Raw genomic sequence first — 26961 nt, forward strand, 5'->3', positions numbered from 1 at the left:
CAGCTCAAAGTGCTTCACAGCAAATAGCATAAAATGAACAGGCATACAATTAGCATACAGTTGACAGAATAAAAGCAATGCATTAAGTGCAGACAAGAATAGGTATAAAAAGACAATAAAAGTAGTGTTGCTCGAAGGCACGTGAACCCCCCTCGATGTGGAAGGTGTTGCTTGTGTCACTTACATAGTCCTCGAAGTTGGTGATCTCCTCCTCCAGCATGTCCGTCCCCACCTTGTCGTCCTCCACCACGCAGTTGATCTGCAGCTTCATGATGCCGTAGCCCACGGGGAGCAGCTTGGAGGCGCCCCACAGCAGCCCGTCGGCCACCACCGAGCGCACGCACTCCTCCAGCTTCACCATGTCCGTCTCATCGTCCCACTGAAGGAGAGAGGAAGGAGACGCTCCATGACATCTCCAAATCATTTATTGCCCCCTTACCCTTACGTGTCCCAACAGTCTGACTCCATGTCGACGACGTTCAAATTCCAAAAAAACGAAAAACCCATCTTTTCAAACTGGCATATTCACTAGAACTGTACCCTGTGTGTGTCACTGTTTTATACTTCCCGTTTGTTTAGCCAAGATCACCATTTTTTTCTTTTACTTGTTACGTCTTTATGCCCTGTAAGATGACCTTGGGTGTCTTGAAAGGCGGCTCCAAATAAAATGTATTATTTATTATTATTAGATGTATTATGAACTCCAAAATTATACTACAAATTGAGAAAAAACCACTTACATGATGGCAAACGCATCCTAAACCTAACCGCCTATAACAGATGAACCCTTTCACTACCACACAACCAAAAGGCTTTCACTGTGACGATACAGAAGGTTAACCCTTTCACTGCCACTAAAGATGGTTAACTGTCTGTAGTGTGGTAGTGAAAGGTTAACCTTCTGTAGTGCGGTAGTGAAAGGTTAACCTTCTGTAGTGTGGTAGTGAAAGGGTTAATAAAATTGAGGAAGAGGGGCAACAACTGCAAAAGCAGTCACTTTTTGACCATAGGTTTGATCTAGGAAAGAGAGAGGCACCAGACAAACCGTGGCATGTTAATACAGTTAGAAGTAGGGGTGCACGATATTGATTTTTTGACCCCAATATCGATAACTTTCTGCTCCTGAAGGCCGATACCGATAACCGATAGATATATATATTTATTGTATTATATATATATTTTTTTTTATGTATATTCCTGTAGTTTTGACCTAACCAGATTTATCATGACATGAGCGTTACTACTATGAACAACAAAACCAAGAGAACAGTTTTGACTCTTCAAATAAAGTGACTATATTTATTTTTCCAAATAAATATAATTTGAGTCAATCACAAAATTCACAATCCGTCAATGTCATTAACAATGCGTTTCCCTGAACAATGAGTGAACTAAAAACCAACAGGTATTGTGCTTTGTCAGTAGGGATGGGTACCGTTCACATTTGAATCGATACCGGTACCCAACGGTACCTTTTTTCTGTACTTTAGTCTCTAAAAATGTAAAAATGTAACCTACCTCAGTTGTAAAAATAAAAAATCCAAACTTCAAATAACCACATTTTCGACCGTTTTCGGCTTGCCATTGCCCTGACTGCTTTGTTGTTGAATCAAGTCAAATCCCAAGTAAGCATATATTGTGCGTGTGAACGTTGACATAAAAAAAAAAAAAAAAGTGCATCCCTAGTTAGAAGTGTGTATGTGGGGGGAAGGGGTGGTATACATACAGGCTTGACATCCAACAGGATGGAGGACTTTGCAATGAGGGCAGGCTTCTTGGACTTCTTGGCTGCGTACGCATCGATACGCTCCTGCTTGAGCCGCTCAGCCTCTGCGTCCTCTTCCTCGTCGCTGCCAAACAAGTCAATATCATCATCGTCATCGTCGTCATCATCAGCATTTACTACCTTCACCTGTTGGATGGGGACAGACTGCACAGCAGGAGAGGAGCGAGGAGAATATGGTGAGTTAAGGTCCAACGTGGCATAAAACAGTACCGAGATACAGTAGCTCAATGTGAATGTTGGCTCTTCTCACAGTGGTGAAAGAAGTACACAGTTCCTTTACTTAAAAGTAGAAATACTCAGATAAATGAGTACTCTGGTAAAAGTAAAAGTCCTCCATTCAAATTCTACTTAAGCCAGACGGGTCCGGTACCAGACCCAAAATGACATCACATAATAAATCCATGTCTGCAGACTATGGATTAATATGGCGTTTTTTTTTTTTTTTTTTTTAGCCAAGAGTAAAGACCCCAATCCTGTCAAACAGCATATCCATAGATGTCCCTAGATACCAAGAACATGCAAATGGACCTTGTACAAGTGGAGCAATCTTCCATTTACTTGTGTATTTTAGGCGGATTTTCAGAAAATAGGGCTAGGGCTTAACAGGTTAAGTAAAAGAGAAGTATTTGCTATTGAATGTACATAAAAGTGCACATCCTACATGATGTTTGTTTATCCATTGACCTCTATAGGTTAAAGTGGTATGTGGTCCAGTTATGTTGCTTTGATTAAATGCTATGTTAAAGTGGTATGTGGTCCAGTTATGTTGCTTTGATTAAATATTGTGTTAAAGTGGTATGTGGTCCAGTTATGTTGCTTTGATTAAATGGTATGTTAAAGTGGTATGTGGTCCAGTTATGCTGCTGGTTAAATGGTATGTTAAAGTGGTATGTGGTCCAGTTATGCTGCTGGTTAAATGTTATGTTAAATTGATATGTGGTCCAGTTATGCTGCTGATTAAAGGTTATGTTAAAGTGATATGTGGTCCAGTTAAAGTTGACTGGCTTCAAATGTCAGAGTATATAATCTTCATACATTCTTGATGTTGTATATATTATGTCTTCTATGCTAAATCCTTTTCTTCAAAGCAGGGTTAGAAATTAACATTTTTTTTCAAGGGCTTTTTTTGCCCCCCTTAATTGATTTTCGGGGGCTTTTTTTTTTATTTCGGGGGCACTGAATTTTTATGATAAACGGTAGGGGTGGGACGGTTCACAAAATGGACGGTTTGGTTCGTATCACGATTTTGGGGTCACGGTTTTCAGTTCGATATACGTTAATTTTTATTAAAAAAAAATGTAACACTCAAATCTAAACATGCTTCTCATTTATTAAAAATAAAATAAAAGGTTTACAGTGTTTACAGCCTTAAATAATGTTTGGCACACAAAGACCGAACTGACTGAAAAATATAGGCTACATTTGTCAAAGTATCAACTTAGTGCAAACAAACAATATGCTCAGCCAGCACTAGACTTTCCTTTCTTTAATTAATATAAACACACAAAAACAATGTCAACCATGTTTAAATTCCCTGATTGTCAGTTCTTAATGGAAATATTCGTTTTCTGCTTGAAATTATGTTTGTCTACATTTATTTAGACTAACATTATTTAAATATTGAGTGCAACTGTGGTGGATTACATAATTCGGTGAGTTGGAACTATCTATGGGTTGGCGCCGGGTCCCCACGGACATTTTAGCGTGTGGCACCTTCAGCTCCGGTCACGTTAGGAGCAGTTCATAACATCAACAAGCAGCGCGAAAGCGGCAATAGTCCCGGTTGGAGTTAGTAAAACACAGTTGTATGTTAGCCTTCTTGGATGTTAAATAAACGCCTATCATTGTCTTTAAACACCCCGCCTCTCAGACTCCCATTTCCTCCTCTGCTACAGTAGCTAGTAGCTACGGTGTTAGCTGTTGTTGTGAAGGGCTAGCTAGCTAACAGCTACAAACATTGTACAAACTGCTAACGCTATGGCAAGATGTGTGTAGGCCTATGTAATGTTAATGGCTATGTTTTTAAAGTCGTAATGAAGATTGATTTATATTGTGCGTGCCATTTTTACACAAACTGACTAGCACCTGGCTGGCTGCAGTGCTGCTGCTGCTGCCTGCAGCCAGTGCAGAACACCGGCTCCGCCAAATGATTTTTTTTATTTGCGCGATACACAGACGCTCCATTACCGGATAAATATATATAATTAGTAAACTGTCGGGGGCATTAAGTGCCCCCCTTAACTGATTTTCGAGGGCATTTTGTCCATTTTCAAGGGCATTATGCCCCAAGCCCCCGTTAATTTCGAACCCTGCTTCAAAGTAACTACAGTAACTGATGGTTCAGATAAATGTAAAAAGTACAATATTTCCCTCGAAATGTAGTGGAGTAAAAGTATAAAGTTCCCTCAAATGAAAATACTCACAAAGTACAAGTAGCTTGGAATTGTACAGTACTTGAGTAAAAATACAGAGTTACTTTCCACCACTGGGTTTAAACAGAAGTGCTGAGAATATTTCCAGTGAACATTCTCTTCAGCAGCAGTCTGTGGGGGCAGATCTGTGAACATAATGCCCTAATGAAAGAGTCTGGTGTGACCCACCCTGGAACATGGCAGATCTGTGAACATAATGCCCTAATGAAAGAGTGTGAGTGACCCACCCTGGAACATGGCAGATCTGTGAACATAATGCCCTAATGAAAGAGTGCGAGTGACCCACCCTGGAACATGGCAGATCTGTAAACATAATGCCCTAATGAAAGAGTGTGAGTGACCCACCCTGGAACATGGCAGATCTGTGAACATAATGCCCTAATGAAAGAGTGTGAGTGACCCACCCTGGAACATGGCAGATATGTGAACATAATGCCCTAATGAAAGAGTGCGAGTGACCCACCCTGGAACATGGGACGGCTGCTGGTGCAGAGGTTCTGGGAGTCTTCTCCAGTACCGACACTCTGGACTCCAGCATGCGCATGGTCGCCCTCATGTCCTCCACCACTGAAAACACACAAACGCACAAGTATTTACTTTGTTCACATTCTCCTAACCAGACCGCAGACCTTTGGGGACAGAGCTTTCAGCGTGGCAGCTCCCACTCCCTCCCCGCAGAACTCCGCAATGGCCAAACTCTGGACTGCTTCAAGAAACTCCTCAAAACTCACCTCTTTAAAAAGGAACACGTCAACATTTTGGGAAATTAGCTTACCGTCTTCTCCAGAGAGAGACAAGAAGATAGATACTGTACCAGTTTCCTCTCTGTGCGTTCAATAGAAAGCTATCTGGCTGCACGTTAGCCTAGCTTGTGTGAAAGGTGATAGTTATTATATTGTAAAAAGAAAATGTATGCATTGAAATGACTAAGTCTCGACGACATTGAAAATGAGGGTGACCTCAATTGTCCTTTGAGAATAAATAAAGGTTTGAATGAATGAATGAACATGCTCCCCTCTACGGATCTTTATGCTGGACACTCACTTTGGTTTTCCTCTACAGCTGCAACGCCGAAATACCCATGTCTATAGTATTAAATGTGTACAGTATATATATTGAGTGATATGTACAGTCCATGTCCTACGGATGTGTATTCATAGTGATTAAAAGTATTCCTGAACGCACCTTTGTGCAGCCCCTGGTTCTCCAGCTCCATGCTCTTCATGCGTGAGACCAACTCCTGATCTCCACCGGCATGTGAGGAAGACTGGAGAGAAAAGAAAAGTGTTTGAGTGCAGGGTCACAACTTTAACAGGACACACATTAATTCCAGACAGAGATCCAATTAAGGTCTGGAGGTAAAGATACAAACAAAAGCAAAAGAAAATGGGCGGTAAAGACCGCTGGTAACAATAAGGCGCGATTGATTATTAAATTACTTTAAAGGAGACATGTTTCTTTTCATCAATTTCACGTTTGTTAAATTTACATTTTAATACATTTACTTTCTAGCACCTCTTTCTTCCCATTTCTGGTGGGTGTAGCACATACCATTTGTTTTATTAATTATTTCCTTCCCTGCCAGGCTATTCAGCTTGTTTAGGCTTGAAATAACACCTAAATAACACGCCAAGTCTAGGGGAAAACACATTTTCCATAATATGTCCGACATGCAGGGTTGACATGCAAAAACACTGATGGTTTTGATTAGGGCTGGGCAATACATGAATAGCATTGTTTTTATCATCCATCATCATATCATCCATCAAGCGTGGTTGCATCTTTTTATGCAATACACATTACACAATTATGCCGCGTTAATTGCATGATCACACTTCCCGTGACACACACATGCAGTCCAGTATGGTCATCAATTGGACTGTTCGACATGTGATTTTCCAAACCTAAGCAAATAGTGATTATGGTGCCACAGACTGTCGCAGTGGGCTTTAAAAGTCACAAATTGTGGACGCTCACTCATTAAAAAAGGAACACGCCAACATTATGGGAAATACAACATTCTCCAGAGTCAGACAAGAAGATGAATACCAGTTTCCTCTCCGTGTGTTCAATAGAAAGCTATGCGGCTGCAAGCTAGCCTAGCACATATGGAAGTGAATACGGACCACTAGCCTAGCTTAAAACTCTATCCGCTTCCTTTCATTTGTGCTAAGCTAGGCTATCTTGCAGCCGGATAGCTTTCTACTGAACAGAGGACATTTATATACATCTTCTTGGTAAGCAAATGTCCCCATAATGTTGGCATGTTCCTTTAATGGACATTTTTCATGGGGACATTGTCAGTGCATTCGTTGTTGGCATACTTTCAACCAATTGGCAGCACCCATACCTGCAGTACAGGTGGACGGTTTGGTGCTCGCCTGCTTCCATATCGTCCAGCACCAGTTTGTTTACATGCTCAAGCATCAACTCGTTAACACACTCTTCATGCCAACCAACATCCAATACATTTCCCCTGCCGAGCAAGAAAGCTTCCCCTCTCATAATCAAAAAGCCAACATGCAGAATTACTCTTTTTAAATCGTTTCATTAGGTAGACCCAGATTCCCCCGATGAGGACACACCGATCCAAGAGTACCAGCTAGCTAGTGGCCGCACCTGTAGCCGATTTACGACAGGAAGTGCGGGGTCTTGTGACAGCAGCACACACTCCATTCCCAGGCGCGTGTATATTTTCCCTAACGCACTTTCACTTCCGCGTTCGGGTTCCACGATCTGATTGGCCACTGACGTTTCTCTCAGCGCCAATCGCGTTATGCCTAGTTCTATCACTGGTTAAGCTTGGCGACTCTTTCGAAGTTGGTTAATGTTAAGAGTTTGGTTTAGAGCAAAGCGATAGACCGCCAGCCCTGATTCCAAACTCTAACCTTAACCAACTTTGAAAGAGTCGCCAAGCTTCACCAGTGATAGAACTAGGCGTTAGCTAGCTAGCAGGCTGTTAGAGGCCTAACGCGATTGGCGCTGAGAGAAACGTCAGTGGCCAATCAGATCGCGGAAGTGAAAGTGCGTTAGGGAAAATATACACGCTTCCCAGGCAGCAGGATGACAAGAGTGTTAGCTAAAAGCCCAGACCTGGCCCCGCGGTCTGCCCCAGCCAGCCATGCAGCATCACCTGGGGTGGAGCGGACGACGACTTACGTTTCTGTGCCGGCGTTTCTCTGGACGCCCTTTGGCTGGCTGCTGGGCTGACCTCACCTGCACCCGTTTAATATACAGAGGGTTTCAAGTGAAAGGGGTGGGGGTGTTGGACGGGTGGCGAGAATAGAGGGAAGAGGAAGAAAACAAAATGGAGTAGGACGCTAGACATTTATATACTATACAAAAAAAGAGACAATTGTTGAGACAGACACATGGTTAAACCAACCCTAAACATTCTGAAAGCCAAAATGATACTGAACCAACACCGGCAATACAACCATGTGTAACACTCAAACATTTTAGGAAATACACTTATTTGCCTTCTTCCCCAAAGTCAATCAAGAAGATCGATATCAATTTTCAACATTGTAAGATAAGATAAGATATTCCTTTATTGATCCCCTCATGGGAAAAATACTTATTTGCCTCCTTCACCAGAGTCAAGTCGAGAAGATGGATTTATTTATTCATAAAATTCATTCATTTATTTCCACTCTGTCCGTTTTGGAGTTGTACTTCTTAAAAAATAAATGTATTCAATTCATTTCTGGGCCTTTTCTGTATTTTTCACCCATCCAATTTGTCGTTATGCCAATTCCCTTCCTGGACGTTGCCCACTGTCAGCCTGGGAGGGTGTTGAACTACCACATGCCTCCTCCGATACATGTGGAGTCACCAGCCACTTCTTTTCCCCCGACAGCGAGGAGCTTCACTGGGGGAACGTAACGCGTGCGGAGGTTCGTGCTATTTCCCCCAGATCCCCTCCCTGCTGAACAGGCGCCCCGACCGACCAGTACCGTATTGCTTCACTTTTGACGGCGCTAGGTTAGATGCTCCCTACTGCGTCTAGTCATTGTGCTAAAATAGACTCCCATGCACCTGGACCTGGCTACTGGACACGCAGAGGTGAGACTCGTATCAATAGTCTGAATCCGGGGAAGATCCGAAGATGGCTTCCCAAAATGTGGGAGTGTTCCTTTAAATGGTGTATTTCACGTCAACGTTTTGTAGGGTCCCCAATGTCCATAACAGGGTTTCCGTTAGAATTTTTTTTTGCAGGTCTGAGTGTCCGGTAGATTTCAATCTACCGGACAAATGGGATAAATTCCGGTCAGAGTTTATTGAGCTTAAAAACAATTTATAGACCTATATAAAGAATGACATCATCAAGGCATTTATAATATTTTAACTTAAAACTAGGCTACTTTTGCGTATCAGTCATTAATATATTCCAAATAAAATAAGTCCCTCGAGACTTCGTGCTGCTGCTGCCGACTTCAGGTGTCGGTGGGCAGTCTGCCCGACCTTAATAAACAGCAGTCTGTTATAATCACATTTTTATGAGCTAACTAATTCCGTTATATTGGACATTTGTATTAATTATATCAAGCGAAGAACTGAGAAATTTGGCACCGCTGTGTCAGCGCGAGCTGGCTGCTGATATATTTACGTGAAGCATGGAGCACTTGGAGCAGGCAGAGCAGAGCAGTGGTGTCAGCAGCGCCCCCACCCAACAGCTGAATTGCCAATGGCTGAATTGGAGTACTGCACCCTGCCAAGCCATGCTTCACGTAAATATATCAGCAGCCAGCTCGCGCTGACAGCAGGATGTCATTATTAGACCGGCTGCTTGGTGAGATTGTTTCGTTCATCGCATAGGCTATATAATTTTAGCCTATTTTAATACAATTCAAATAATCTAATTGTGTTTAGAGGGAATTATTTTCACCGGACATTATGACCGGAGAGATTAAATATGTCGGACTTCAACAGATTTTGCCAGTCAAATACCGGTAATTACCGGCTAACGGAAACGCTGGTCCATAACCTAAATTAGACCGACATAAAGGCAGCAAAGAGAGACCATCTCTTGATCATACAACACTTAAACTTGTTAAACTTGAGAAGCAGAGTTGGATACATCTGCACTCCTTACTATGCGTGTGCAACATGAACTTCTCTTTAACACTGCCACTTAATTAGACTGCAGTGTCTTGTTTAGAACATACACACACACCACAGACCTGGACTAGGACCCCCCCCCCACTGACACGCACACCATCCCACAGACACACACTGCCACTTTATTCTACTATGTACTACTGCTGCTAGAAAATATTTGCACTAAGCTCATTTTAATTACCGTTTATATTGTACATATCTTGCAGTCCTGTATATTGTGTGTTACGTTTACTTTTGTGTTTATATTGTCTATATCTTCGTAGGAATGGGGGGAACGCAATTTAAAATGTCTGCATGTCTTACACAAGTAGAAAATTGACAATAAAGTTGACTAAATCCATTTACTGCTCTGTCCACCTGGCATAAAAAGGGAGAGCAACACAAAACAATATAGGACTATATATACACATATATAATTTAAGGTAATTTTAGGTTTAGGCAAACGTGTCAGTATTACCATTTGGAAATGGCAATGCAGCTCAGATAATTACAGTTTCCCAAGTCTGGATTTCAGCATTCACTGCATCGATTCAACGTCAACCCTTTCCGACAACTGAAAACAGTTACGGGGAGGCTGGCAGCTGACAACGGCATCATCTCCCAATCGTTTTCACTTAAACAAAAACTAAGAATCAATAACATTTTGACAAGTAACCTGAAATATCTGTGTAGCTCTGCTATTTCATTAATACTTGACAGCTACCATCTATGTGCATCCACCATCAGATATTCTCACAGTATTTATTGATATGCTGCAGGGGGGCACTAGTTTCTGCTGGCGTTGGAGAGTAAAGCACTTGTGAGCAGGAGGGAAAGCACTGGGGAGCAGAAAGGAGCATGACGAACACACATTCACACACACAGAGGGCAGGCTAGAGACAGTTGTCATTTAATTCAGTCATTATTTGGGGGATAAAATGGAATTTTATTTTCTACAGAATATTTGTATCCTTCACTGAAAGAATTGAATTCAACATATTCTAAAACGTCCCAAGATACACATTCACAAAAAAAGCGAACAGTGCATGATGCGAGTGCTAGGCGTATGCAGTAGTGTTTGAAGCAGCAAATAAGATATTCCTTTATTGATCCCCTTGGGGAATAACCCAGTATACAAACTCTTTGATCCCAGATGAAAATACACTTGGTGGAGTCACCCAGACCCAGACAGTTTGACCAACGGGGACAGCTGCCAAACCACATAACCGCTGCCACCCCCTCCCAATCCCCTCCTCCCTCACCCAGCGGATCTACTTTTAAGTCGAGTGGCTCAGCAGCTCAACAAGCACACAGCTGGTTGAAGCTGGCGAGCCCTGTGAGTGACGACGATGTGACGACCAATGACTGATGGGCCTCGGTGCCGAGCAGCTGCCGCCATGGCAACATGAGCTGAGGCGGTACCATCCAGTGGGGTATGTGATATCCAAGATGGCAGCAGCACAGCGCACAGGAAAAATAGAAAAGGGCTCTACCAGTAAGGGCCTCAAGTGTGACAGTCCTCAAAAGAGGACCTTGGAGAAAAGTTGGTATCTGTATTTCTGAAAGTTATCAGACAGACCCTATCAGTATCAGGCATGTCATCTAGAACAATAACCTTTGAAACTACAACATAACATAGCCATACAACTTTGGATCCTTGCAGTGCCTCAAAAAGGTCGAATTTGCCATTGTCCCATCTTCTCACCGGGCCAGATTAGCTTGTCTCTGTAATGATCCCTTGAGCAATTTCAGGCCAGGGATGTGGTCCCCCAACCAGGGCACGAAATTAACTTTTTGACTCACCGGCCAGTGAGATGGGACAATTCTACCCGCCAAGCATATTTCTTACCAGCCAAAAAAACACATTTTTGTGTCACATATATAAAAAATGTTTAGTACATTTCAAGTAGATAAGCTATTACGTTGAAGAATAGACACTTAAAGAGGCCAGAGTTAAATTTGTACTCTCTCTCTCTGAAGTGACTTCTCACTATCTGAAAACAGCTCCACTGTCTGTGTGTATACTTAGTAGGGCTGTCTTAAATACTTTGAAGCTTCGTTCGATGGCACAAGCTTCGAACATTAAAAGAAAATCGAAGTAAAAAAAAATTCAAAAAAAAATTCAAAAAAATGCAAATTTTTTTTACTTCGATTTGTGTGTGTGTGTGTGTGTGCACGCATGGGGCCATTGGGTGGGGCCGGGAGACAAATACACTGGAGGAAAGTAACCCAGCTCAGCACTGCCCAAATTATATCATCACTATTGCCTGTTTGAAGGATATCATCCTCAAACACATATACACCTACATGCTAGGGATGTCCCGATCGCCTTTTTTTGCTTCCGATCCGATCCCGATCATGTGATTTTAAATATCTATCGATCCGATCGTTTCCGATCCGATCTTTCACATTAGTAATCAATTTTGACGCATTTGTCAGAAACTGGCAGAGCGAGACAAGCCCATCTGTTGCCTATAGTCCGGGGCGCGAGAGCGGAGGCTTTTGTTATTACATTCACCCTGAGAAATGTGCTTCTGCTTCATATGAGAAATATTAAAAGTTTCAATATATGTTTGCACATTAGTATACATTCAGTGTTCGACTTACGTAATGGTCCATTCTGGTCTGAAACGCCGACGATAATCCTCAGTCACGTTATCCTCCAGGTGAAAAGTTAGTCTGAAAACTTCGCCTCCAGCCTGTCCTCCTTGCAAACATTGCAACTGGCTTGACTTTCTATTTTAAAATGCTTACCGGTAGTTCCAAACCTCTGACATTAAGTCTAGCTGCTCAAGTCAGTGGATATTAACCGCGTTTCGGGAGCGACGTGTTGTACTGTTGTTGTGATGTGGTCGAGCGTGTAGCGTGTAGCGTCTAAATTAAAGGGAATGTGTTTGTTGCAACGGTGAAAATTAAAGGGGAATGTGTTTGTTGTGGACAATTATTCTGCTCTGTGTGACAATAAATACATTAATGATGATATATTATATGTAATTTAAAACCAAAACTAAGGCCTCCGTATGAGTTTAAGACGTGGACATGGTCATGTTTGTTGAATACAATTTCTTTTTTTGACTGCCGATTTTTATTATTATTTTTTCCCGATCCCCGATCCTCTGAAAAGCACGTGATCGACGCCAATCACGTGATCGGATCGGGACATCCCTACTACATGCCTTGTTAGAATTCCACACATAAGAAAGAAAGATACTGGGATGAATAAACAAAATAGGAAATAAAATGTAGAAATGCATGCAATACATAAATAAATATGAATCTCCATATATGAAATAGAACATTTAGATAAGGTGCTACTGAGATGTTTTGGTGAGTTCTTTGTTTTTTTGTGGAAGTAGCCCTTCTTAAAAATGCATGAACATTCACTGATAATTGGTCTGTAGTGGAGTCTACAAGGTCTACATTGCCGGACCATGTAGAATCCGGACCTTGTAGACTGACATAATTCTGTGCATAGTTTAGTCTACACAGGCCATATTTCAAATAATCAAAATCTTACTTCATTCATTCATCTTAAACATTCTTGATTTGGAGGATTGGTAGTTCCCATGAAATCTGAAGTTGTTCAAACGGCAACAGCGATCCACCTTGAATTAAATCACACAGCCGAGTGAAACCTTGTTAGCTGCGTCACAGTCACGAAAGGGGCTACTTAATTCATTAATCCAATCCACTTTATTTATAGAGCACATTTAAAAACAACAGTTTACCAAAGTGCTGTACAAGTCCCACAACATAAGATAAAAAAAATAAAAATACAGAAATATAAAAGAAATTAAAATCGAAGCTCGGCCCCAAAGCTTCGATTGCCAAAAAAAGCTTTGAAGGTCAGCCCTAATACTTAGTAGCCTCCAGATGCAGCCAGGATTCTCCGGCGCTGCAGCTGGACCCTATTGGTCAAATCACATTCAGCATGCCTTGCCCTCAGCTAGAATACGCATCGAATCTATGTTATAAGACATTGATATCTGTAGCTACTGCTAGCCGGCTATATAACGTTTAAGACAACGCCTCAGTGAACTATTTAGTTTACTGGGACATATAGAGCTAACGTGAGCTAACGTTGCCTACCGAGCGAACGGACTTCAACGGAGGTATTATGCACTCGACTATAATTGCTGGAGCATTTGTTGATATCAGCAGCTATCAGTAGCTAGCCAGCTAGATACCGTTAGACAATGCCTCATGTATTAAAACTAAAATAGTTGACTGGGTCATTGTTTAAACAGTAACGTTAGCTCACGGAGGTCCGCAATAGACTAGAGCAGACTGCCTCGGTGTTGATACGAGCAGAAGCGAGCAGAGCAGAGCAGAGCAGAAACAAGTCATATCCGCCCCAGGATGACTCGTTGCCACGTGTTTTTTTCAAAATAAGAGTATCATATGAACCGAACGTTGCTAACTGCCGGAGCCATCGATATTATGACTGGAGCTGCGCTTGGGGCGGAAATGAGACCCGCACAGGATTTTCAAAATAAGAGTATCGATATGAACTACACGCCAGGTGGCGGGCAGACCTCTCATTGTTAGTCGCCAAACCTAAAATATGCCCGCCATTGGCGGGTGGCGGGCTCTAATTTCGTGCCCTGCCCCCAACCCAGTTACCCTTTCCTTTACCATTATACTTTAGATTTCACCAAACCAACACTAGTCTAGGCACAATTCAAATCACAATGGTCCTCATTCTTGAACGGACTTACGAGAAAAGTTATGAGCAAATATCATAACTCCTCTTACAAGCTTTTCGGGACGATTTTGGCATTATCGAACGGTTCCTTTTCAGGGATTCGCTCGTAGCTAAGAGCAGGATTTACGACCGCGGAAGAGCAGTCGTAGATAGGACAGACTGGTGTTCTTAAGGGCTTCATTTAGGATAAATCATGGTGATTGCATTCACGTTGATTCTACATACTTCTAGGGCTGGGCGATATGGCCTAAATATGATATCACGATATTTTCTGACCTTTCGGCGATACACGATACGCATCACAATGTTTTTCTTTTTTTCCCCAAACAATTCATTATGAGGCTTACCAAGACAGTATTTGAGTTTGCAAGCTAACATTAAAGACAAAATAAAATACCCATGCATTTAGCATTTTTATATTATATATTAGATTTAGATTATTGGATTATTAGATTATATATTGCATATATTTAGCAATGAGATATTATATGATTTAGATATGAAATATGATGAATTGAAAATGGGGGACCCTGATGTAAACAAGACGAAAGTCTTTCGCTGGTCTGCATCCCCTTAACAATTGTATGTATTGAGCTGTACTGTACCCTTTCTGAAATATGTTAATAAAGTTTTAAATCAATCAATAGGATTTTAGCATTTTTATGAAACTACTGTATATTTGTATGTCTCTAAATGTTTTGATGAATTGAAAATGGAGGACCCTTATGTAAAAAAGCCGAAAGTCTTTTTCTGGTCTTCATCCTCCAGTCAGTCCACTGTTGTTGTATTGAGCTGTACTGTATTGTACCCATTCTGCAATCGTTAATAACGTTCATTCATTCAATCATTCAGCCGGCAACAGAATAATTTTGATTGACAGTCGAGTCTGCCAATTACGTCACACCGCTTGTACCCGCCCTGCTGTTCTTAGCACCAATCGGCAAGCAGCGCTATTCTTTTTTTACTTCCTGAATGCCCTCCTTGATTTTAACGAGAGCTCAGCTCAACGACAACAACAACAGCTCACCGCAGCCGACGAGTGATTACTAGCGCACCGCAGCATGACAACGAGGCATAATGATTTTACTGCAACAAATGTTATAATAAAAGCCTTTCCATACATCTGTCTGATTGAAAACTTTATTAACAGACCGCAGAATGGGCACGCACAACTCGGCACGGACTGAGATATGAACAGTAACGCTTGCTATCTATGTCGTCATCGGACGTTGCTATGTTTGGGTAAATACGCTGATGTGTAACTATATAACGTGTAACTATATAATGTTGATGCCACAAAACGAATGCCTTTGTTAATCATAAGTACTAACTAACTTTGATGCAGTAGTGTGTGTGTGGGAGCGGCGTTGTTCAAAAGTTTGAACGGGGTGGACCAGATTGACGCGACACAATCCTCTTGGGCAAAACATCACGATATCCACGATACGTTAAAAAAGTGTATCGTTAATGAACTGTACCCGATATTTATATAATATCGTCATATCGCCCAGCCCTACATACTTCTAAATAATTATAATAGTAATAAATACGACAATATTTGTATCATTCAAAATCATGTTTTACTTTTATAGTCCTGACTCAAAAGCACTACACAAACACTGCAAATTATGGTGAATAAATAAGAACTAAACTCAATTGCATGGATATAGCTTTAGTGGAATGGACACATCTACATTGTGCTCTCAGCACATCCCAAGTCAAGTCAAGTCAAGAGTTTTAATTGTCACGGCATACAGGTATACAATGAAATGCGGGTGGTCTTGCCCGCAACGATGTGCAATACAGTGGTACAACATATAATAGAATCAAAAAATGAAAAAACAACATTGTGCAGTAAACAGGTAACAGGTAACATGGAGTGACATCTCGGTATCTGTACATAGTTATTTACAGAGCATATGGGACATGCTAGTTAGCTTTGGTAGTGCAATACACTGTTCCTGTTATTCTAATTTAAAGTGTCCTTTCCTTTGGCCATAAGTGTGCGTGTGTGCGACATGAGTGTGTGCCCGCTCATGTTAAAGTGTTAAGTGGCTGCTCGTGTGTGAGCGTGCACAGCGTGCGTGTCGTGTGTGTGTTCATGTGTGCTTGTGTGTGGATAGTTCAATGTTCTGAGCACTCAATGTTCATTGTTCATGGCTCTGATGGCCTGGGGGAAGAAGCTGAGCCTAAGCCGCTCTGTCCTAGTAGCTGGGGTTCGCAGGCGTCTGCCTGACCTCAGCAGCTGAAACAGGCTGTTATTGGGGTGGTGAGGGTCTTTCATTATCCTGCAGGCTCTGGATTTGCACCTCTTGTTGTATAGAACCTGCAGGGGGGGTAGTGCAATACCCGTGGTACGCTCGGCTGAGCGCACCACTCTCTGTAGGGCCTTCTTGTCCTGTGCCGTGCTGTTTCCATACCAGGCAGTGATGTTTCCGGTCAAGATGCTCTCTACAGCTCCTGAGTAGAAGGACTGGAGTATCTTCCCCGATACTCTGAACTTCCTTAACTGTCTCAGGTGGTAGAGGCGCTGTTTCGCCTTCTTTACTACTGTGTCTATGTGTGTTGACCATGTCAGGTCCTCTGAGATGTGGACCCCCAGGTACTTAAAGCTGCTCACCCTGTCCACGGTAGCCCCGTTAATCATCAGTGGTGTGTGCGTCTCCTGCTGTCCTCTCCTATAATCCACGATCAGCTCCTTGGTTTTACCAATGTTCAGGAGCAGGCTGTTGTCCTGGCACCAGCGTTCCAGTACCTCAACCTCCTCCCGGTAGGCCTTCTCGTCGTTGTCCGAGATCAGCCCCACCACCACCGTGTCGTCTGCGAACTTCACTATGGAGTTGGAGCTGAACTTGGCCACACAGTCGTGTGTGTAGAGTGAGTACAGCAGGGGGCTTAGAACACAGCCCTGGGGGGACCCGATGCTCAGGGTGATGGTGTTGGAGGTCTGACCCCCCACCCTGACCGCCTGGGGTCTTTCACTCAGAAAGTCCAGTACCCAGGCGCTCAGGGCGGAGCTCAGACCCAGCTCGATCAGCTTGTCCACCAGTCTGGTGGGGACTATGGTGTTGAATGCCGAGCTGTAGTCAATGAACAACAGTCTCACATAGCCCCCCTTCTGACGGTCAAGGTGGGAGAGGGTGCTGTGCAGTACCTGGGAGACCGCGTCGTCAGTGGACCCGTTTGTCCTGTATGCAAATTGCATAGGGTCCATATCACTGGGGAGGGAGTAGGGCTGGGCGATATGACCAAAAACGTTATCGCGATAAAATTATAAAATTATTTTCATATAATTCGATATCGATAATTATCGTCGATATAATGTCTGTCAAGTTTAATTAACTTCTTATGCTGCTGCGAATGTCTCAAGTCGAGTTGATGTCGTCATCAGTCCGCGCACGGAGTATCTCATGACAAGCGGAGTATCTCATGACAATAAATATGACACTAAAACTCTCTTCCGCCACAATATATTGAAACGACGTCCACTGTATACCCCACACTACTTAAATGTGGCCTCAGAATTCAAAACACACACATACTCGGCACGTAAATATATAAAACAACGCCGTGCAAGCTAATTAGCCTAGCAAGCCTTGTTGTTGAGTGAGTCCTAGTACCTCTGGGTCTCCTTCCGGATCTCGTTCGCTCTCGGCCATCTCCTTCACTGATTGGTTGTTAGCTGTTGTGCGTATGCACGTCACGTCATCACGTAACGTTGGTTGTTGTTAGTGAGTGTGCTGAGCCGAGGCTGAACGGAGCCAAGCTTGGAAATCGATATATCGAAACTTTGCGACCACGTTTCATGTTTATTTCGAGGAAATAATTTATCGCGATAGTTATCGTTATCGTTTTATCGCCCAGCCCTAGGAGGGAGGCACAAATGTGGTCCTTGACCAGCCTCTCAAAACATTTCATGACCACAGAGGTGAGTGCCACCGGTCTGTAGTCATTTGGACATGTTGGGGAGGGTTTCTTCGGTACAGGGATGATGGTAGACATCTTGAAGCAGGCAGGGACCACCGACTCCGCCAGGGATTGATTAAATATGGCGGTGAACACTGGGGCAAGCTGGTTGGCACAGGACTTAAGTATGCGTCCTGTTATACCATCTGGGCCAGCAGGCTTCCTGGTGTTCACCTGCATAAATGCTCTTCTCACACTGTGTACCGTCAATGAGAGAGCGTCCCCCCCCCCCCCCCGCGGATGCCCCCCCCCCTCCACAACAGCCGGCGCACCAGTGACGTCACTAGCCGTTGGGCTAGCAGTGCCACTGTTTGCACCAAACCTTGCATAGAAGGTGTTGAGCTGGTCCGCAAGGGAGGCGTCGTCGCTCCCCATTGAGGGGGCGCTGACTTTGTAGTCAGTTATAGCCCTTTGCGCTCATGTAGTATGCTATAGGGTTGCACGATACACCGGTACTAGAAAAGTATTGCGATACCCAGCTGCTAAAAATTGTTCAATACTCACACGCAGTGTGTGTTGAGAGAGAGCACACTTTGCGTAGTGGGTGTGTCAACAGTGTCGACTGAGTGAGCATAGGGAAAATAGTCAGATATCTCCAAATATCTTATTTCATAATACAAAGTTTCTGATGGACGTTTGGATTAAACCAAGTTGTATGCAGTGATGAACAGTCTTTCCCAGCAGAACACAAGTTACTTAAAGGTGACATGTACTATAAATTAGGGATGCACAATATTGATTTTTTGACACCGATACCGATAACTTTAGGCTCCTCAAGCCGATAACCGATATTTATTGTATTATAAAAAAATGTAATGTATATTTTTTTTTTATCTTTTTTTCTCAACATGAAACAAAACATATCACAATACAATAATAATACATAAAAAGACTTCCCAGGACAATAACTTAACACCAACTTAAATGTGACCTAACCAGACAACAGAAACAAAAGGCAAGACAACAGTTTTGACTGATAAAGTGACCATATTTATTTTTCCAAATGAAAATTCACAATCCGTCAACAACTTGTAATACATCCAACCTAAGACGCTCGAAGCTTTTTATTCTTCTTTTTTCAAAGCGGAGCCTTGAAAAAAAGGCTTCGAGTGGACACATCACCACCACAACAAGTCACCTGCGGCATCACCACCGCTATGATGGCGTTAAAAGCCTACGACGCTAGAAGCTAGAAGCTAAAAGCTAGAAGCTAGAAGCTGCTGTGAATCCAAAGCCAGCTATTGACGAGTCGTTTGCTAAATTAAAGAAGTTTGACAGAAATGACCCAAGGGCTCAAACCGCTAGCTTTTAAGCAGTCCTTGGTGGTGCAAATTAACCTACTACTACTACGGAGCAATAAGTGACTGCGTTCAACCGAGGGTTGCATCACAGCCATGGAAGGGGCTAGCTTTGCTTAGCTCCTCGCGTCGTCGTAGGCTTCTAAGTTAACACAATAACACACCGTCGTGGCGGTGGTGATGCCGCAGGTTACCCGTCAGGCTGGATGTATTACAAGTTGTTGCCCTTTTCCCTCCTTGTGGAACTTCTGCATTGCATTTATTACAAATAGCAAGCAAACTTTTTCCTCTGAAATTCCGAGTACCGACGCGGCCATCTTTGTTGTCAACGTCCGCGCTGATTCAGAAACTTACGTGGCTACGTCACAGCCAAGAAAGGGAGCGCTGGATTTGTGTAAAACGCCCTGTTCCTAAACCACACGCCGTCAGTCGTACCACAGTACTGGCAAAACGGGATGAGCCTACAGTCAAAACAAACGCACTTCATTCCAATTCACCCACACAGCATTTTTTTTTACCAAAAAATATATTATATTATCGGAGCTATTAATAACGTTATCGGGATGACGTCATAATTGCTGATATCGGCCCGATAATTATCGTGCATCCCTACTATAAATGTCATTTTTCAGTCTCTAGCATTGTATTATAGTAATAGGAGTTCGTATCAATGTGTTTTAGTGTCTAAATACCATATTGGCGGATTGCTCTGATTCAGCTCAGCCCCTTTCCTCCTCCAGTAAATCAGGCCATTTTGATTTGAACGTCTGAGTCACGTCATTCGGACGCTGGGTAGCGCACAGTGATGCGATTGGCTCTGTGGTTGGAGCTAATGCCCGCCCCCATTCTACCTAGACTAGACAGCGAGTGGAAGCCACTTCCTCATGCTGCGAGGCGGAGTGGAGCCCGACGCCTCTGCGTGCGCTCTGGAGGGAGAGAGAGATGGAGAGAGAGGGAGCACTTGGGGGGTGGGGGGGGGGACCTGCTGCGCGGCACACGGGAGAGGGGAAGAATGAAGGCCCACAAGCTGCCGCGCGGCGGGTCCCCCCCCCCTCCCTCTCTCTCTGTCTCTCTCTCCCTCCGGAGTGTGTGCAGGTGTCGGGTTTCGCTCTGGGAAAAGCTCTCTCTCTCTCTCTCTCCCACCCCCCCCCCCCCCCTCTCTCTCTCTCCCCCTCCGGAGTGTGTGCAGAGGTGTCGGGTTTCGCTCTGGAAGAAGCTCTCTCTCTCTCTCTCTCTCTCCCACCCCCCCTCTCTCTCTATCTCTCTATCTCTCTCTGTACCAGTCGCAGACTGTGTGGGCTGACTGTCACTCAAAGTGCTTATGGGCGGAGCCAGGCCATAACAGCCTGAAATCTTGAAGCTGGAAAATGATGGTTTTGAGTACTTGATTAGAAATATAAAACAATGCATTTTTTTGAAAAAAAAACTTACAGATGTCTTCAATAGACTAACAGGAATTGTGTAAAGTTGCCCAAATAGTGCTAGGAATAGCAGTACATGTCCCCTTTAACTAGGGATGGGAATTGATAGGATTTTATCGATACGATTCCATTATCGATTCTGCTTATCGATTAGATTCTTTATCGATTCCCTTATCGATACCTGATCAATTTATCATTTAAATAAATAAATTGGAAATGCAACAGAACTAAGCTGGTTAGAATAACAACATGCAACTTGACATTTCTGATTGTCATTTATTGTTGAGCCCCCATGTCAGGGGCGACAGTGGCTCGGGAGGTAGAGCAGTCGTCTGGCAATCCGGAGGTTCCCGGTTCGATTCCCGCTCCTCCCGGGCAGCGTGTCGATGTGTCCTTGAGCAAGACACTTAACCCCTAACTGCTCCCAATGAGCAGGTTGGCACCTTGCATGGTTGCCTCAGCCGTCATTGTGTGAATGTGTGAGTGATTGGGTAAAATGTAAGGAACAAATTGTAAAGCGCTTTGGATAAAAGCGCTATATAAAAAAGCAGCCATTTACCATGTCAGAAAAATACAAAAACTGTAAAAAATAAAACATTAACTATAGCCTACACTTAAATAAAATAATGTATTTGAGATTCTCTTAAAATGTATTTATTTTTTTATTCTTAAACAAATTTAATCTATTGAATAACAGGTCGTTATTCCTCTGTCTCACACACACACACACACCTCCCCCTCCCTCCCTCCCTCCCCGGGCCCCTGTCCTGTAAGGTATTGGCTTGTGTTGCTACACGGACACATTTGTATGTTGCACCACGGTACTTCCTGTCTTACAGAGTAAAGACTAGTAAACAAACACTCCGTCTCTTATTATATGTGAACTAAAGAGTACAAGGTTTACACAACAGCCCCCACCCGCTGTTTTATTGTATTTGTACCTGTACTATCCGCTGTCAGCTGTTTATCTCTCTCTGAGAGCTTGATTAACTAGCGTTAGCTCACGTTAGCTAGTGTTAGCTCCGCGGCTAATTTTAGCTCACCCTGAACTAAATCAATGACTAGGTTCTAAAGCATTCAAGTAGTTTTCACTGCACATAGAAGTAGAGATGTTCCGATACCATTTTTTCCTTTTCGATCCGATTCCGATACCTAAGCTTTGGGTATCGGCCGATACCGATACTTATCCGATACCAGTGCATACATAAAAATTTTATATAAATTATACCGTTTTTTTTTTTTTTTTTTTTTTACAAATACTGTTTTATATATACTGTTTTTTAGTAATAACTAGAACGTAATGGTATTTATTCAACAACAGGTGATTGTATATATTTGTATTAGTATCATTAATCAATGAGTATGGGGCTTCAGCACTGCAGATATACCCTACTCCAATGATCCACACGGACATTATACGTTGCTGCACTCGCTACCCACTGGCTCTGCAGATATACCCTACTCAGTCTGTCTACAAGGCTCCGTTTCAGTAGCAGTCGGATCTGTTGTGATTTTTGCACAATAAATATTCAACATTCTCTTTTGAGACTCCGCCTCAGACTCTTATCATTTGGCACTAAAAGCTAAACATTGTCACCGATATGGCTGTCCGCAACATGTCATTAATTGTGTACGCGAGGTGGTCTCAATGACGACGTCAACGTGAGCTAAGTTAGCATAGCATGAGCTGCCGGTATATGAAAAGACTGTAACGTTACTGGTGACATTGTGATTTAACGAATACTCCTTTGCCAACTTTCTGTACTTTGCTTGCAGGTCTGCAGCCATTATTGCTGGATTATGAATAGCCCCAACTTTAGCCACGGTAATGTTAAAGCTAGCTTTCGGTTAGCTGTTCAATGCTAATAACACCAGCCACCAAGCGAACCCATGAGCTCCCCGTCAACACCGCTCTGTCGGGACGATGACATTTAAGAAAGTATCTGCTGTTAAAATGACAAATGGCATTGACACTTTAATCGATTAAGCACACGTTTGTTTTATAATGCTTACTCAACAGACCGCAGTGTTGTTGATAAATTACGTCATATGGTATCGGAGCGTAGCATTAGAGATTACTCGCCGATACCGATACCAGCATTTTAGGCAGTATCGGCGGCTTTTCCGATACTGGTATCGGTATCGGAACAACTCTACATAGAAGTAGCCAAACAGCGGGAGCATTTCGGGAGCATATTACCAAAACCCAGGCAATTTCGAGCCCTTAATGAATCAAATAGTCTGCCATGGCTACATGCTAACGCTAACGTTATTGCGCAACTGTAGGAAAAACCTGGCAGCGATAAGGGAATCGAAAGTCACGGGAGCCACACGGTTCCAGGCATCGGCCAATTAGGAACCGGTTTTCGATTCCCATCTCTACCTTTAACATTACACAGTTCACGCTATGCATGCTTAGCTTGCCAACGTTAGATAGCAGTGTTTATAAGGAGTCATCTGCCAACAACGATGTTGTATAAAACAAATGTATTCACAAAATGGAAAATTTTTTTAATACAATCTTATCTCCTGTGCTGCACAAGCACTAACTAGTGTGGAGTGTGGAGATGACGCATAACAAATAGACATTAGCTATAGCTAGTAGCTCAGCAGCTGTAACAGAATAATTTTATTATTTACATTTCAACAGTGTCAAAATATACATTTTAATTCATTAAAGAATTTTCCATGTTCGGTCATCTAATAATACGTATATTCCATAACTTTTCCTGATAATTTAGGTTTTTGCCGTGGTATCATTTTAGAATCGGTATCGTGATACATAGGCTGGTTGTTGGTATGGTGACAACATTAGTAGGCTCTATATTTATAAAATCTATAGTTTATTAGCAACGACGCAGCAGCCTGATGCAGGCGGCTTGGTGAGGATGCATACGAGCTGCGCGTTCCTGGGCAGCTGCGCAGACACAGGCGGAATAATGGCATATCTACTGCTGCTGGAAGATATAGCTGATCGTGCATTGAGGAGCCGGACCAGACGCTCAAACACTGTGCCACCACCACACGTAATAATAATAATTCATTACATTTATATAGCGCTTTTCTAGACACTCAAAGCGCTCCCCACAATGTAGGGTGGAAATTGCCTCCCTCAACACCACTGGTAGCACCCAACCTTGGGCTACGCGCAGGCTCAGTAGCTGCCATACACTGGCACACATCACACGACTACACAATGGCTGAACGGCTCAGGAGATGGGGATTGATATCAGCCAATTAAGGGGGAGGGATGATTAGGTGGCCTCGATGTCATGAGACCTGATTGGGAATTTGGCCAGGAACGTCAGGGAACCCCCTCTACTCTTTGCGATAGGCGTCCTGAGTTCTTTAATGACGAGATTCAGTCAGGACCTCGGTTTAGTGTCTCATCCGAAGGACGGAACGTCCAGGTACAGTCCACCTTGGGGCACGTGCACGTCGAGGCACCCTCCCCAGATACGTTTTCCATATCTCAACAGAAAGCAATACCACGCCAGCATCCCCCCCTAGATGGGACTAGATTTCACATTTCTTTTTCACTTCAGCCGCTGTGCGCTCACTCGCCTGTTATCTCATCACATGCCACTTTTTTCTGGGTGGCCTTGGACCCGTATTGACACTGTCACGCTAAAATGTCATGTTCTACAGTATGACTTACTATTATAGGGTCTTTATAACTATCACTGGTCATATTAATACTACAACTCTGTACATGCATGTGATGAGCACTATCCCTCAGTAGTACTATTTATATATTTTATACCCAGTTTAATCACCTGTGCATTGTATGTTACTATTGCACCCGTTACATTTGTAGTCTGGTTAACTTATTTTTAGGGATGTCCAATATTATCGGCCTACCGATATTATCGGTCGATATTGGCATTAAAATGTGATATCGAAAAATATCTATCGGTTTTCAAAAAAGAAAATGTTTACATTTCTATAACCTTTATTTACCCAGGCAAGCAAGTAAGAACAAATTTTGATTTTATTTATTGTCAAAAGTATGCATAATGTTGTGTTAATTCCACAACAAGAGATATGTAATGTTAATTACCTGAAATTATTCGGTTTTTTGGGGGTGGAAACCCTGCATATATCGGTATCTGTTGATATCGGTTGATATCAGTATCGGAAATTAAGAGTTGGACAATATCGGTATAGGTAAAAAAGCCAATATCGAGCATCCCTACTTATTTTCGACAATTCATTTGAATCTAATCTCATTTTGATCAGTCGCAAATTGCTTTCGCTCTACCCGTTGAATATCTTCACAGGCGTCAGCAGTAGACTTGGGCGGTATAATTTTTTTCATACAGTCATACCTTACTGACATAATACCCCGGTATACGGTATATGACGGTATGACTTAGCCCGCACCATCCAGGTACTACTATAACGTTAGCTTCCAGTCCCAGAATGGTAGCTAGTTAGCCCGCACCATCAGGTACTACTATAACGTTAGCTCCCAGTCCCAGAACGGTAGCTAGTTAGCCCGCACCATCCAGGTACTACTATAATGTTAGCTCCCAGTCCCAGAACGGTAGCTAGTTAGCCCGCACCATCCAGGTACTACTATAACATTAGCTCCCAGTCCCAGAACGGTAGCCAGTTACCCTGCACCATCCAGGTACTACTAACGTTAGCTCCCAGTCCCAGAACGGTAGCCAGTTACCCCGCACCATCCAGGTACTACTAACGTTAGCTCCCAGTCCCAGAACGGTAGCCAGTTACCCCGCACCATCCAGGTACAACTAACGTTAGCTCCCAGTCCCAGAACGGTAGCCAGTTACCCTGCACCATCCAGGTACTACTAACGTTAGCTCCCAGTCCCAGAACGGTAGCCAGTTACCCCGCACCATCCAGGTACTACTAACGTTAGCTCCCAGTCCCAGAACGGTAGCCACGTAACCCTCTGCTGGCGCATGCTGTGCAGTGCACTACAATCAACTCCGTGTCAGTGTAATAGCAGTCTGTGACGTCACGGTATTGAGAATCATACCGGCGGGATCTCGAAATACCCTGGTTAGGGATGGGTACCGAATTCGGTACTTTTGAGGTACCGAACCGAAACACGTCGGTACTACCGAGTATCGAATCAAGTGAGAAACCGAAAAAAAAATAAAAAAAAATATTTTTTATCATTTTTTTTTTACTTTTTTTTTTACTTTTTTCTTTTCATGTCAACGTTCACACGCACTCAACAACAAAGCAGTCGGAGCAATGACAAGCCGAAAACTGTCGAAATTGTAGTTATTTGAAGTTTTGATTTTTTTTTACGACTGAGGTAGGTAAATTAAATTTCGACAGTTTTCGGCTTGTCATTGCTCCGACTGCTTTGTTGTTGAATCAAGTCAAATCCTAGGTAAGCATATATTGTGCGTGTGAACGTTGACATGAAAAAAAAAAAGTAAAAAAAAAAAAAAAAAAAAAATATTTATTTTTATTTTTTTTAAGTACCGAAAAAAGGTACCGTTGGGTACCGGTATCGATTCACAGGTACCGGTACCGGTATCGGTTCAAATGTGAAAGGTACCCATCCCTAACCCTGGTATACCGTAATACCGTCATACCGCCCAAGCATAGTCAGCAGCACAACCGATGCAATGCTTAGCCTCTGCCTTCCCTTATAAGGAGCTGGCAGGGCGTTTCTGTGTGCGCATGTTCCTACCTGGTGGTGTGACTGTGTGGAGGGGCCGTTGGCTCCCTCGTAGAAGCGCTTCTCGGCGTCGCCGTAGCGGTGCTTGTCGAACCAGACGTTCTCGGTGGCAAAGCACTCTACTCCGCTCATCTTGGTGCTGACGAGGGGAGAGGAGATCAAGTAAGTGAAGAAGCACCATCATCCGTTACCATACTATTAATGCCAAAAATAGAGCATCTTTGCGTCAATCAACATTTAACAGTATACCTTTACGATTAAATCATTACAGCCAAAGCGCTCCCAACACAGCACGATAATTAACACAACGTGGATTAATTAGATGCTGGCCCGGAACATTCAATATTACCGATTACAATCCAAACGGCATGCAGGGGCACAGACAGGATTTTAGGAATGGGGAGAGACAAATTAAGGCATTAGGCAAAATAAAAAGACAAAGTTACATCAAAACATTTTAATAATGTGACCGTGGTGATAATGACTGATGCATCGGTTGTGCAACATCACACAAAAACAAGTGCACTTCCCATCACATGATTATTTAGGAGGGCCTGGAGATGACATGCTTTGGCCTTCTCGTACCACACT

At 43.0% G+C, this 26961-nt stretch overlaps 1 protein-coding gene across 2 annotated transcripts in view; it reads right to left on the reverse strand.

Annotated features, from left to right (window-relative positions):
• The window catches only part of LOC311227421 (elongation factor 1-delta-like), a 36602-nt gene that overhangs the window by 5799 nt on the left and 3842 nt on the right, over window positions 1-26961 (reverse strand). Inside the window, exons 3-8 of one of the 2 annotated variants that reach the window (XM_084313059.1) lie at window positions 26383-26509; window positions 7378-7434; window positions 5404-5485; window positions 4682-4785; window positions 1727-1930; window positions 185-379 (exon numbers count right to left, since the gene is read on the reverse strand). In XM_084313059.1, the coding sequence (XP_084169185.1) occupies window positions 185-379; window positions 1727-1930; window positions 4682-4785; window positions 5404-5485; window positions 7378-7434; window positions 26383-26509 (769 nt within the window). The remainder of the gene's footprint in view (window positions 1-184; window positions 380-1726; window positions 1931-4681; window positions 4786-5403; window positions 5486-7377; window positions 7435-26382; window positions 26510-26961) is intronic. The other variant, XM_084313060.1, reaches the window with a different exon arrangement.

The sequence above is a fragment of the Notolepis coatsorum genome (genome assembly GCF_963971535.1).
Source record: "Notolepis coatsorum genome assembly, chromosome: 4".
NCBI lineage: Eukaryota > Metazoa > Chordata > Actinopteri > Aulopiformes > Paralepididae > Notolepis > Notolepis coatsorum.